General features: G+C 46.0%; 1 protein-coding gene across 4 annotated transcripts in view; it reads left to right on the top strand.

Moving 5' to 3' along the window:
* LOC129860548 (rho guanine nucleotide exchange factor 25-like) overlaps positions 1–12,111 on the top strand; it is a 121,244-nt gene that overhangs the window by 79,887 nt on the left and 29,246 nt on the right. For 3 of the 4 annotated variants that reach the window (XM_055931037.1, XM_055931038.1, XM_055931039.1), the window contains 2 exons: positions 2,037–2,410; positions 3,286–3,396. In XM_055931037.1, the coding sequence (XP_055787012.1) occupies positions 2,037–2,410; positions 3,286–3,396 (485 nt within the window). The remainder of the gene's footprint in view (positions 1–2,036; positions 2,411–3,285; positions 3,397–12,111) is intronic. The other variant, XM_055931036.1, reaches the window with a different exon arrangement.

The raw sequence follows: 12,111 nt of genomic DNA, 5'->3' as shown, positions 1-12,111 counted from the left end.
TGTTGAGGGAGGGGGAGAGAGGGGAAGGTTACTGTTGAGGGAGGGGGAGAGAGGGGAAGGTTACTGTTGAGGGAGGGGGAGAGAGGGGAAGGTTACTGTTGAGGGAGGGGGAGAGAGGGGAAGGTTACTGTTGAGGGAGGGGGAGAGAGGGGAACGTTACTGTTGAGGGAGGGGGAGAGAGGGGAAGGTTACTGTTGAGGGAGGGGGAGAGAGGGGAAGGTTACTGTTGAGGGAGGGGGAGAGAGGGGAAGGTTACTGTTGAGGGAGGGGGAGAGAGGGGAAGGTTACTGTTGAGGGAGGGGGAGAGAGGGGAACGTTACTGTTGAGGGAGGGGGAGAGAGGGGAAGGTTACTGTTGAGGGAGGGGGAGAGAGGGGAAGGTTACTGTTGAGGGAGGGGGAGAGAGGGGAATTTCACTGTTGAGGGAGGGGGAGAGAGGGGAAGGTTACTGTTGAGGGAGGGGGAGAGAGGGGAAGGTTACTGTTGAGGGAGGGGGAGAGAGGGGAAGGTTACTGTTGAGGGAGGGGGAGAGAGGGGAATTTCACTGTTGAGGGAGGGGGAGAGAGGGGAATTTCACTGTTGAGGGAGGGGGAGAGAGGGGAAGGTTACTGTTGAGGGAGGGGGAGAGAGGGGAAGGTTACTGTTGAGGGAGGGGGAGAGAGGGGAAGGTTACTGTTGAGGGAGGGGGAGAGAGGGGAAGGTTACTGTTGACACACTACCCTCCTCCATCCCTCCTTACTGGACAAAACCAGGAGCGTTCTCCTCAGAATAACTTAGTCTATCTCTATGGTCATCCAGCTCTATGGTCATCCAGCTCTATGGTCATCCAGCTCTATGGTCATCCAGCTCTATGGTCATCCAGCTCTATGGTCGTCCAGCTCTATGGTCGTCCAGCTCTATGGTCATCCAGCTCTATGGTCATCCAGCTCTATGGTCATCCAGCTCTATGGTCATCCAGCTCTATGGTCGTCCAGCTCTATGGTCATCCAGCTCTATGGTCATCCAGCTCTATGGTCATCCATCTCTATGGTCATCCAGCTCTATGGTCGTCCAGCTCTATGGTCATGCAGCTCTATGGTCATCCAGCTCTATGGTCATCCAGCTCTATGGTCATCCAGCTCTATGGTTGTCCAGTATTTAGCTAGCTGGATTTATCCCTCCAAACTTTGACTCCCGTCTCTGTCTTCTATTGATGTTGTTGTGGTTAGCGGTGGTTCAACATATGTCCATGCAGGTGTGTGTCTGCTGCTGCCCTTTGCCTTAGTTAAACTCCCACCCATCAATAAGGAGACCTGAGAAATCCCAGTGGTTGACTTAGAGAGTTTATCATTCATTCACGAGCCCTGACTTCTCTTGACCGGTTATGTAACCTTTGCCCCCCGCCATCTCTGTCTTTCTCTCTCCCTCCAACTGCTCTGATGCCAGTGCTCTCCAGCTGATCCTGTGCTGCTACCAACCGTGTCAAAATCAAATCAAATTAGTTTTTTCACATGCGCCGAATAGAACAGGTGTAGACTTACAGGGAAATGCTTACTTACAAGCCCCTAACCAACAATACAGTTAAGTAAAAAATAGATAAATAGGTAAAAAATTAAAATGTATTTAAGAGCAGCAGTAAAATAACAGTAGAGAGGCTATATACATGGGGTACCGGTACAGAGTCAATGTGCGGGGGTATAGGTTAGTCGAGGTAATTGAGGCAATATGTACATGTAGGTAGAGTTAAAGTGACTATGCATAGATAATAAACAGAGAGTAGCAGCAGTGTAAAAGAGGGGGGCGGGGGGCAATGCAAATAGTCTGGGTAGCCATTTGATTAGCTGTTCAGGAGTCTTATGGCTTGGGGGTAGAAGCTGTTCAGAAGCCTCTTGGACCTAGACTTGTGTGTGGTTGTTTGAGTAGGAGGTTGGATATTGTGATAGAAAATCATTCAGTTTCCGTAAAAAAAATTGACAATGAAGTATCTATTCGATTCTTCCTCCTACTGTCCTTCTTTAAATGTCTCTCTCTCTTTCCCTCCTTTCGGTCTCTCTCCAGACTCATACTCAGCGGCGGGCAGCGAGGGTAGCATCTCCACCTCCGTGGCGTCCCTGCCCCCGACCCTGACGGCGTCCATTAGCTCCGCCCCCAACTCCCCGGGCTCGCGGCGTTCCGTCAGCACACTGAAGAGGTGGCTGACCAATCCCGTCCGCAAGCTGAGCGCCGGGGCAGTCAACATCTCCACCAGCGCCAAGGGGGAGCGGCAGGACAGGAAGTTGGATGGGGGAAGCAAGCCCCCTCCTCCTATTCCACCCCCACGCCACAGTCATGACCTGGGCCTGGGCCTGGGCCTGGGAGGGCTGGGGCTGGCCAGCCCCCTGGGATCAGAGGACCACCTCACCACTGTACTACCCATCACACACAAAGAGATGGTGAGTGGAGAGGCATTGCTAAGCACCAGTATTCAGGATACAATGTACACTAGGGTACATAGACCTACATACATACCGGTGGAGGCTGCTGAGGGGAGGGCGGCTCATAATAATGTCTGGAACGGAGGAAATGGAATGTCATCAAGCCATGTGTTCGATGTATTTGACACCATTCCACCTATTCCGTTCCAGCCGTTACCACGAGCCCGTCCTCCCCGATTAAGGTGCCACCAACCTCCTGTGACATACAGGTATGTACATATGTCACAGTGAGGAGTAGCTGCTGTACACTGGGACAATGGCAAGTGACAGATTTGAAATGTGCCTCCTCAAGAGTAAACTCATCCGTATACTCTGTATAATTGCCACAGTGTTCTATATACAATAGCTAAATATACATATATCATATCACAAGATAGCATAGGCTTATGAACAGGCTCAAGAGCAAATAGACGAATGATTGTTTAGTACAGCTGCCTGTCAAACACAGATCTACAACTCTTCCCGTGTAAATATACAGCGATGCCAGCTTCCCCATAGATAAACAGTATGTTTTATCTCTACTTAGCTTCCCTGACCACAGCCTATTGACAGTACAATGCATCGCCTGTGAACACTATGAATGACTGCGGCGTTGGAAACACACGGTGGACAGTGGGATAGCCATGGCAGGGGTGTTGCTGCTCGTTACGCAACAACAGCACCCTGCCCTTTCACCTCTGGGAACGTTTCTGACCCAGTCACAGCGTAACACTGACTCACGTCGATGTGTTGAGTGATTTTGCTGTGTTATGTTGAGTAACGATGTTCCTTCTGTCTAGCTGGGTGTGTATGTGTGTGCTCATGCAGTGTGTGTGTGTGTGTGTGTGTTGTAGGAGTGCAGGTATAATTTGGCCAGTCCTGAGGATCTCTCCCCGGCAACCCTAAACTCTCCCAGCTACCTGTCTGACTCACTACAAGGCTGTACTTCACTGGCCTACACACATGTGAGTCAACACACTTGCGCGCACACACACACACACACACACTCTGAGTTCACACCTACAGCCCCGTGTAACAAAAGTGGTTTGGGGAATCATGTTTGCTTGTTGACAATCTTTGCCTGAGACCTGACAACTTGTTTTAGCCCACCCGAGCAAATGCCTAGGTCTAGGAGTGTTACGGGCGCAGGGTAATTAAAGTTCCACATCTTTTAATAAAGCAAAACTTCCAAACAAAACAATAAACAAACAACGAAACGTGACATCAATGGTTCTACATGCACATACACAAAACAATATCCCACAAATGCAGGTGGGGAAAAAGCCTACCTAAATATGATCCCCAATTAGAGGCAACGATAAACAGCTGCCTCTAATTGGGAACCAAACAAACCACCAACCTAGAAATCTAAAAACTAGATAACCCCCCCAGTCACGTTCTGACCTAAACACCGTAGAGAACCGAGGGCTCTCTATGGTCAGGGTATGACAGTACCCCCCCCCCCCCACCCCCCCAAAGTTGCGGACTCCTGCCGCAAAACGGCTCCGGTGCGGATCTTTGCCCCCGCCCAGACAACGGGTCCGGCCATGGAGCCCGGGTAGAACGCCGTGCCTGGACTGGGCATCGGCGCGGAGGGCCCCGGCCATGGAGCTGGGTTGGCCACCGTGCCTGGACTGGGCCCCGGCGCAGAGGAAGGCTCCAGCCTTGGAGCTGGACTGGACACCGTGCCTGGTCTGGGAACCGGCGCAGAGGAAGGCTCCGGCCTTGGAGTGGGACTGTACACCGTGCCTGGACTGGAGAACCGAGGGCTCTCTATGGTCAGGGCGTGACAAGGAGGCTAAACAAGGTAGATACGGTTATGCAATCTATCTAATCAACAAGGTCAGAGAGCACATACTCAGTCAACTTATCCAACCTAAGAAAACACAATACATCGTACTGAACTGATGAAGAAATTATTTGGTCATCCATTGATGGTATTGGCTGTTCCTGCTCAATGTGTAGGGTTAGGGGAGATAGTCATGATTTTCTCTGAGGAAAAACCAGACAGGGAGGTGATAGCCCCGAGACAGACCTGGATATGAAAGGAAGCCCCCCCCCTCACCCCACCCCCTAACAAGTGGCTGCGTCCCAAACGGGCCCATAGGTTTCTGGTCAAAAGTAGTGCACTAATATGTAGGGAATAGGGTGCCATTTGGGACGCAACCCCTTGTTAGGGTTCTGTGTGATGGACGCTTCACATTCAGCTGCAAAGAACCTGCCTCCAGATAAAGAGGAAACGGCACGGAGGAGAAACGGAAGATGCCGTGTTCCTGGGAGCGACAGAGTCTAGACGATGGCGGTGCTCTTTCATTTGCACATCAAACACTGGGAATGATGTGTGAACGGCAACAGCAAATGGGATAGATGGTATTTGTAACAGAGAAGGTTGTAAGGGGGCCTAGATAAAGATCATGGATACTGTGTCAGGTAGACAGACGTAAGAGAGACATGACTAACTGGAATCTGACCGGTTTTGACAAAGCTTTTAAAACTCAGTGAACAAGGGAGCTACAGTGGCAAGAAAAAGTATGTGAACCCTTTGGAATTACCTGGATTTCTGCATAAATTGTTCATAAAATGTTATCTGACCTTCATCTAAGTCACAACAATAGACACACACAGCGTGCATAAACTAATAACACACAAATGATTGTATTTGTCTTGTCTATATTGAATACATCATTTAAACATGCACAGTGTAGGTTGGAAAAAATATCTGAAGCCCTAGGCTAATGACTTCTCCAAAAGCTAATTGGACTCAGGAGTCAACTAACCTGAAGTCCAATCAATGAGATGAGATTTGAGATTTTGGTTAGAGTTGCCCTGCCCTATATAAAACACTCACAAAATGTGAGTTTGCTATTCACAAGAAGCAGTGCCTGATGTGAACCATGCCTCGAACAAAAGAGATCTCAGAAGACCTAAGATTAAGAATTGTTGCATAAAGCTGGAAAGGGTTACAAAAGTATCTCTAAAAGTCACTCCACGGTAAGACAAATTGTCTATAAATGGAGAAAGTTCAGCACTGTTGCTACTCTCCCTAATAGTGGCCGTCCTGCAAAGATGACTGCAAGAGCAGAATGTTTAGTGAGGTTAAGAAGAATCCTAGTGTCAGCTAAAGACTTACAGAAATCTCTGGAACATGCTAACATCTCTGTTGACGAGTCTACGATACGTTAAACACTAAACAAGAATGGTGATCATGGGAGGACGCCACGGAAGAAGCCACTGCTGTCCAAAAAAAACATTGCTGCACGTCTGAAGTTTGCAGAAGAGAACCTGGATGTTCCACAGCGCTTCTGGCAAAATATTCTGTGGACAGATGAAACTAAAATTGTGTTGTTTGGAATGAACACACAATAATATGTGTGGAGAAAAAAAGACAGCACAGCAACATCAAAACCTCATCCCAACTGTAAAGTATGGTGAAGGGAGCAACTGTCACGCCCTGACCATAGAGAGCCATTGTTTCTCTATGGTATAGTAGGTCAGGGCGTGACTGGAGTGTTCTAGTTTTTTATTTCTATGTGGGGTTCTAGGTTTATTTTTATATGTTGGTGATTTGTATGATTCCCAATTACAGGCAGCTGGTAATCGTTGTCTCTAATTGGGGATCATATTTAAGTAGTGTTTGTTCCCACCTGTGTTTTGTGGGATATTGAATTTTTGTATTTTGAGTTAGTGTATGTAGCACCTCTGTAGTCACGGTTCGTTGTTAGTTTGTTGTTTTGTTGTTTTTGCTAAGTTTCACTATTAATAAATTATGTGGAACTCAACATTCGCTGCGCCTTGGTCCGTCTCTACAAACAGCATCATGGTTTGGGCCTGCTTTGCTGCCTCAGGGCCTGGACAGCTTGCTATCATCGATGGAAAAATGAATTCCCAAGTTTATCAATACTTTTTGCAGGAGAATGTAAGGCTCCTGAGTGGCACAGCAGCCTAAGGCACTGCATCTCAGTGCTAGAGGCATCACTGCAGTCCCTGGTTTGAATCCAGGCTGTATCACATCCGGCCGTGATTGGAAGTCCCATAGGGTGGCGCATAATTGGCCCAGCTTTGTCTGGGTTTGGCCGGGTTAGGCCGTCATGCAACAGGACGATGACCCAAAACACAGAAGTAAATCAACAACAGAATGGCTTCTACAGAACAAAAAATGCCCAGTTCTGACCTCAACCCAATTGAGATGCTGTGGAATGACCTCAAGAGAGCGGTTCACACCAGACATCACAAGAATATTGCTGACCGTTGTGCAGGTCTGATCCACAACTACATAAAACGTTTGGTTGAGGTTGTTGCTTCCAAAGGAGGGTCAACCAGTTATTAAATCCAAGGGTTCACATACATTTTCCAACCTGCACTGTGAATGTTTACACAGTATGTTCAATAAAGACATGAAAACATAATTGTTTGTGTGTTATTAGTTTAAGCAGACTGCGTTTGCCTACTGTTGTGACTAAGATGAAGATCAGATCAAATGTTATGACCAATTTAAGCAGAAATTCAGGTTATTCCAAAGGGTTCACATACTTTTTCTTGCCACTGTATATCTGAACTTGTCCAATAATAACACAGGTTTTCGTATTCCGTTGCAAAACGTTTTGTGACAGTGTGCCCTACTAAACATAACGCAGGTGCACCAGACCACCCCATCAGTCTGCTAAGTGTGTTATTCCCCTCCAGTTCTGGCTGTGGGAATAAGAACTCAGTCATAACAGCCAGTGGCTCTGGTGTCAGGATTACACACAGGGACAGGGAAGAGAAGGGAATGAGATCACTGGTTCCGTCTGTCCTCTCAGGGACAAGGTGGAGAGGATGGGAAAGAGAGACATGAGAGTGAGCGAAGGAGAGGGGAGAGAGCGAGACAGAAGGGACAGGGAGAAAAGGAACAGGAGAGAGTGTGAGAGAGAATAAGACAAATAGAGAGAAAGAAAGAGGGGGATTAAAGTATGTAGGTCAGTCCTCAGGGTCACGGCTTCTGTCATTCTGCGTTCTCTCTCTCTCTCTCTCTCTGTTTTTGTCTTCTGACCACCCACGGGAGATAAAAGATTAGACTTTCATTCTGCCAATTTCTTATTCTCATTCACTCTTAAACACATTCTAGTAACTTCCCTTTCTCTTTAGCTCACATACAGTACATTCTGCTTAGTGCTTACCCTATTTCCCGCTCTCCCTCTTCATTCAGGATACTGCTAATCTGACCTAACATTCCCACAGAGGCCCAGTTTGATCAATTGTTTATTATTTGTTGGTCAACGGAAAATTTCTTGACTGACTTCCGTCAAACAGTCAAACAATGTAGTACTGCTACCCAAGGAACTGTAGTAAAATGACGAAAATGTACCAAGTTATAGCTCCGCTTGCTCTAATCATCAAATGGTCTTTCCTTCCTCTCTTTGGGAGAGATCAACTTTTGTCTGGACTGTACTGTCTGGATGCACTTTGAGAGACTTAGAGTTTCTCCTTCAAGTACGAAAGGAAGAAATAAAAAGAGTTTGGATAGTTCTTAGAATAGAATTTTAGCACCGTGCACGCCCACAGGCACACACGCCGGCACGCACGCACCGCACGCTAACGCACACACACACTACCTCCACCTCACTAAGGCATTGTTTTCCTGTAGGAACAACATCCGCAGTCATATCAGCTTCCGTTAAACGTTTGAAAGCAAAAATAGAGGAGTAAAAATAGAGGATGCGAGAAAGAGAGAGTGTTCTTCCTGTGGGCTTCCAACAGAGCAGAGGACATCTGGTCCGGATCAGGATGGGGCAGTCAGGGAGAGACCTGTCAGCCAGGGTAGAGCTAGGGCTAGAGGATTCCTAACAGAGCAGGAAAGCTAGGACACACACACGGGCGGCCAGACCGACACACAAACCCACTGTGTGCACTACATCTTTAGTAAAAGGTTACATTTCCAGAAGTTGATGGGAAATAAAAGGCCACAGGTGAATATATACTGTAGCTATGCCGAGGAGTCTGGCCGGGAGTAAACATTTGAACAAATAGCGGCTGAACAGGTTGAACCAGGCCGGAGGGCAGGGGCGGTGGTAAACTAGAGAAAGTAGCTTCCATCCATCATGGAGACCGGCAGAGGAGTCACAGTGGTTAGTTTTTGTATTTGTATTCGTATTTATTAAGGATCCCCATTACTCTTCCCAGTGTCCAGCAACATTAAGGCAGTTATATACAATTTAAAATATTACATGACATTACATTTCATAACACTTTTCACAACACATTAACTGTGTGCCCTCAGGCCACTACTCTACTACCACAAACTAGAATGACCAAAAGTATGTGGACACCTGCTCATCGAACGTCTCATTCCAAAATCATGGCCATTAAAACATTTAGGTGGTCCCCCCTTTGCTGCTATAACAGCTTCCACTAGAAGGCTTTCCACTAGATTTTGGAACATTGCTGTGGGGACTGGCTCGCTGTCAGCATTCTAATTCATCCCAAAGGTGTTCGATGGGGTTGACGTCAGGGCTCTGTGCAGGCGAGTCAAGTTCTTCAAAACTGATCTCAACAAACCATTTCTGTATGGACCTCGCTTTGTGCACCGGGGCATTGTCATGCTGAAACAGGACAGAGCCTTCCCCAAACTGTTGCCACAAAGTTGGAAGCACATCGAATCGTCTAGAATTTCATTGTTTGCTGTAGCGTTAAGATTTCCCTTCACTGGAACTAAGGGGCCTAGACCAAACCATGAAAAACAGCCCCAAACCATTATTCCGCCTCCACCAAACTTTGCAGTTGGCACTATGCATTCGGGCAGGTAGCGTTCTCCTGGCATCCTCCAAACACAGATTTGTCCGTCGGACTGCCAGATGATGAAGCGTGATTCATCATTCCAGAGAACATGTTTCCACTGCTCCAGAGTCCAATGCTTTACACCACTCCAGCTGACACTTGGCATGGTGCATGGGGATCTTAGGCTTGTGTTCGGCTCCCGACAAACAGTTCTTCTGCTGGCATTGCTTCCAGAGACAGTTTCGGTGGTAGTGAGTGTTGCAACCGAGGACAGACGATTTTTAAGCGCTACGGCTACGCTCAGGCCTTTATGGCAGAGGGGCCTGACAGAAGCCACTCCTCAGTAAAAGGCACATGACAGCCCACTTGGAGTTTGCCAAACGGTACCGAAAGACTCTTAGACCATGAGAAACAAGATTTTCTGGTCTGATGAAACCAAGACTGAACTCTTTGCCCTGAATGCCAAGCTTTAAGTCTGGAGGAAACCTGGCACCATCCTTACGGTGAAGCATGCTGGTGGCAGCATTATGCTGTGGGGATGTTTTTCAGCGGCAGGGACTGGGAGACTAGTCAGGATCGAGGCAAAGATGAACGGAGCAAAGTACAGAGAGATCCTTGATGAAAACCTGTTCCAGAGCATTCAGGACCTCAAACTGTACCAAAGGTTCACCTTCCAACAGGACAACGACCCTAAGCACACAGCCAAGACAATGCAGGAGTGGCTTCGGGACAAGTCTCTGAATGTCCTTGAGTGGCCCAGCCAGAGCCCGATCTAACATCTCTGGAGAGACCTGAAAATAGCTGTGCAGCAACGCTCCCCATCCAACCTGACAGAGCTTGAGAGGATCTGCAGAGAAGAATGGGAGAAACTCCCCAAATACAGGTGTACCAAGCGTATAGCGTCATATCTGAGAAGACTCGATGCTGTAATCGCTGCCAAAGGTGTTTCAACAAAGTACTGAGTAAAGGGTCTGAATACTTATAGAAATGTGATATTTTTTTATTATAACTTAGCAAAAATTTCTAAAAACCTGTTTTTGCTTTGTCATTATGGGGCTCAGTGTGTAGAGTGATAAAGGAAAAAATAACAATTTAATCCATTTTAGAATACGGCTGTAACGTAACAAAATGTGGAAAAAGTCAAGGGGTCTGAATACTTTCCGAAGGCACTGTGTAATGTATCTACAATACAAAATCCATGTGTACATGTGTGTAGAGTGCGTTTAGGATGCAGGTGTTTGATTAGTTGTGTACTGTGGGTCTAAGTCAAGGGAAGATGTGCACGGCCGGAACATGGAGGCCTAGAAGTGAGGACAGACGGAGGATTTACTCAGTCACGAGTGAATGAATAAGCTGATGAAGCTGAATGACGTTACTCAACGAAGAGACGAGAAAGGGAGTGGTTCGCTGACCATTTAAACAGGGGAGTCCGTGTGTGTAAGTCTTCAGAAGGTTGACAAACACACATTCAGTTCTATTGTGAGCGGAAGACCGTGGCCAATGAACAAGAGATGCTTACTGCTCACACAAGCATTTCTGTAGTGTAGAGACAATGCTTCAATGTTCACGGACCTCCGTGGGAATGTATCTATGTTCCAGGAAAGTAGCCTGTGAAAAGGCACTCATGCGTACCACATCAACTCAATTGATTAGATCGCTGCGACATGTTTGTTTACTATCTGAATTGATTGGGTGTGGATGTTGAAGTGTATGATGACAGTGTTCAGTACTGTCTGGTCTAATTCACGCACTTCGAGAGAAGATCCCTGGTTATTCCTACTTCATCTGATCTGGCGGACTCAGTAAACACAAATGCTTTGTTTGTAAATAATATCTGAGTGCTGGAGTGTGCCCCTAGATATCCGTGAATTTAAAAAACACGAAAATCGTGCCGTCTGGATTGCTTAATAAAAGGAATTTGAAATGATTTACTCTTTTACTTGACATTTTAGAAATTACATTTACTTTTGATACTTAAATATATTTTAAACCACATACTTTTACACTTTTACCCAAGTCGGATTTTACTGGGTAACTAACAGTTTTACTTGAGTCATTTTCTATTAAGGTATCTTTACTTCTACTCAAGTATGACAATTGGGTACTTTTTCCACCACTATCTCTGTGTTATCACTCTTTCTTTCACCCCTCCAACCCATTCATTTTTCCCAAAGGGATTTTACCCAAACAATGTCAGCATACAACAAGTTGTTGCATACCCTTTAATCATAACTCATTGGAAAGCTTAGATTCACAGCTATCCATCAGACACATTTTCAGGAATGGTCAGGTTAACAGAACTTTGAGCTTTGACCTCTAGGGTACATATCAGAATTACTTGTATAAATTGCTCTAAAAAGGAACATCTGATACATTTTGAAATCTAGGGACATTGACCTGACTTTTTTTTTTTTTTTTGAGACATTGTCACCCCAAGTGATCAAATCGAAATCAAATCAAAATGTATTGGTCACATACACATGGTTAGCAGATGTTATTGCGAGTGTAGTGAAATGCTTATGCTTCTAGATCCGACAGTGCAGCAGTATCTAACAGGTAATATCTAACAATTCCACAACAAAACCTAATACACACAATCTAGTAAAGTAATGGGATGAGAATATATAAATATAAAATATATGGATGAGCAGTGACAGAGAGGCTAAGATGCAATAGATAGTATAGAATAGATAGTGTAGGATATAGTATACAGTATATACATATGAGATAAGTAATGCGAGACATGTAAACATCTTTAATTAAAGTGGCATTATTAAAGTGACTAGTGTTCCATTTAATAAAGTGGCCAATGATATCAAGTCTGCAGGTAGGCAGCCGCCTCTCTGTGCTAGTGATGGCTGTTTAACAATCTGATGGCCTTGAGATAGAAGCTGTTTTTAAATCTCTCTGTCCCAGCTTTGATGCAC

This window comes from Salvelinus fontinalis, chromosome 8 (genome assembly GCF_029448725.1).
Source record: "Salvelinus fontinalis isolate EN_2023a chromosome 8, ASM2944872v1, whole genome shotgun sequence".
NCBI classification, from domain to species: Eukaryota; Metazoa; Chordata; class Actinopteri; order Salmoniformes; family Salmonidae; genus Salvelinus; species Salvelinus fontinalis.
Note: the sequence above shows the minus strand (reverse complement) of the source record. Positions and strands in the feature narration are given on the sequence as shown.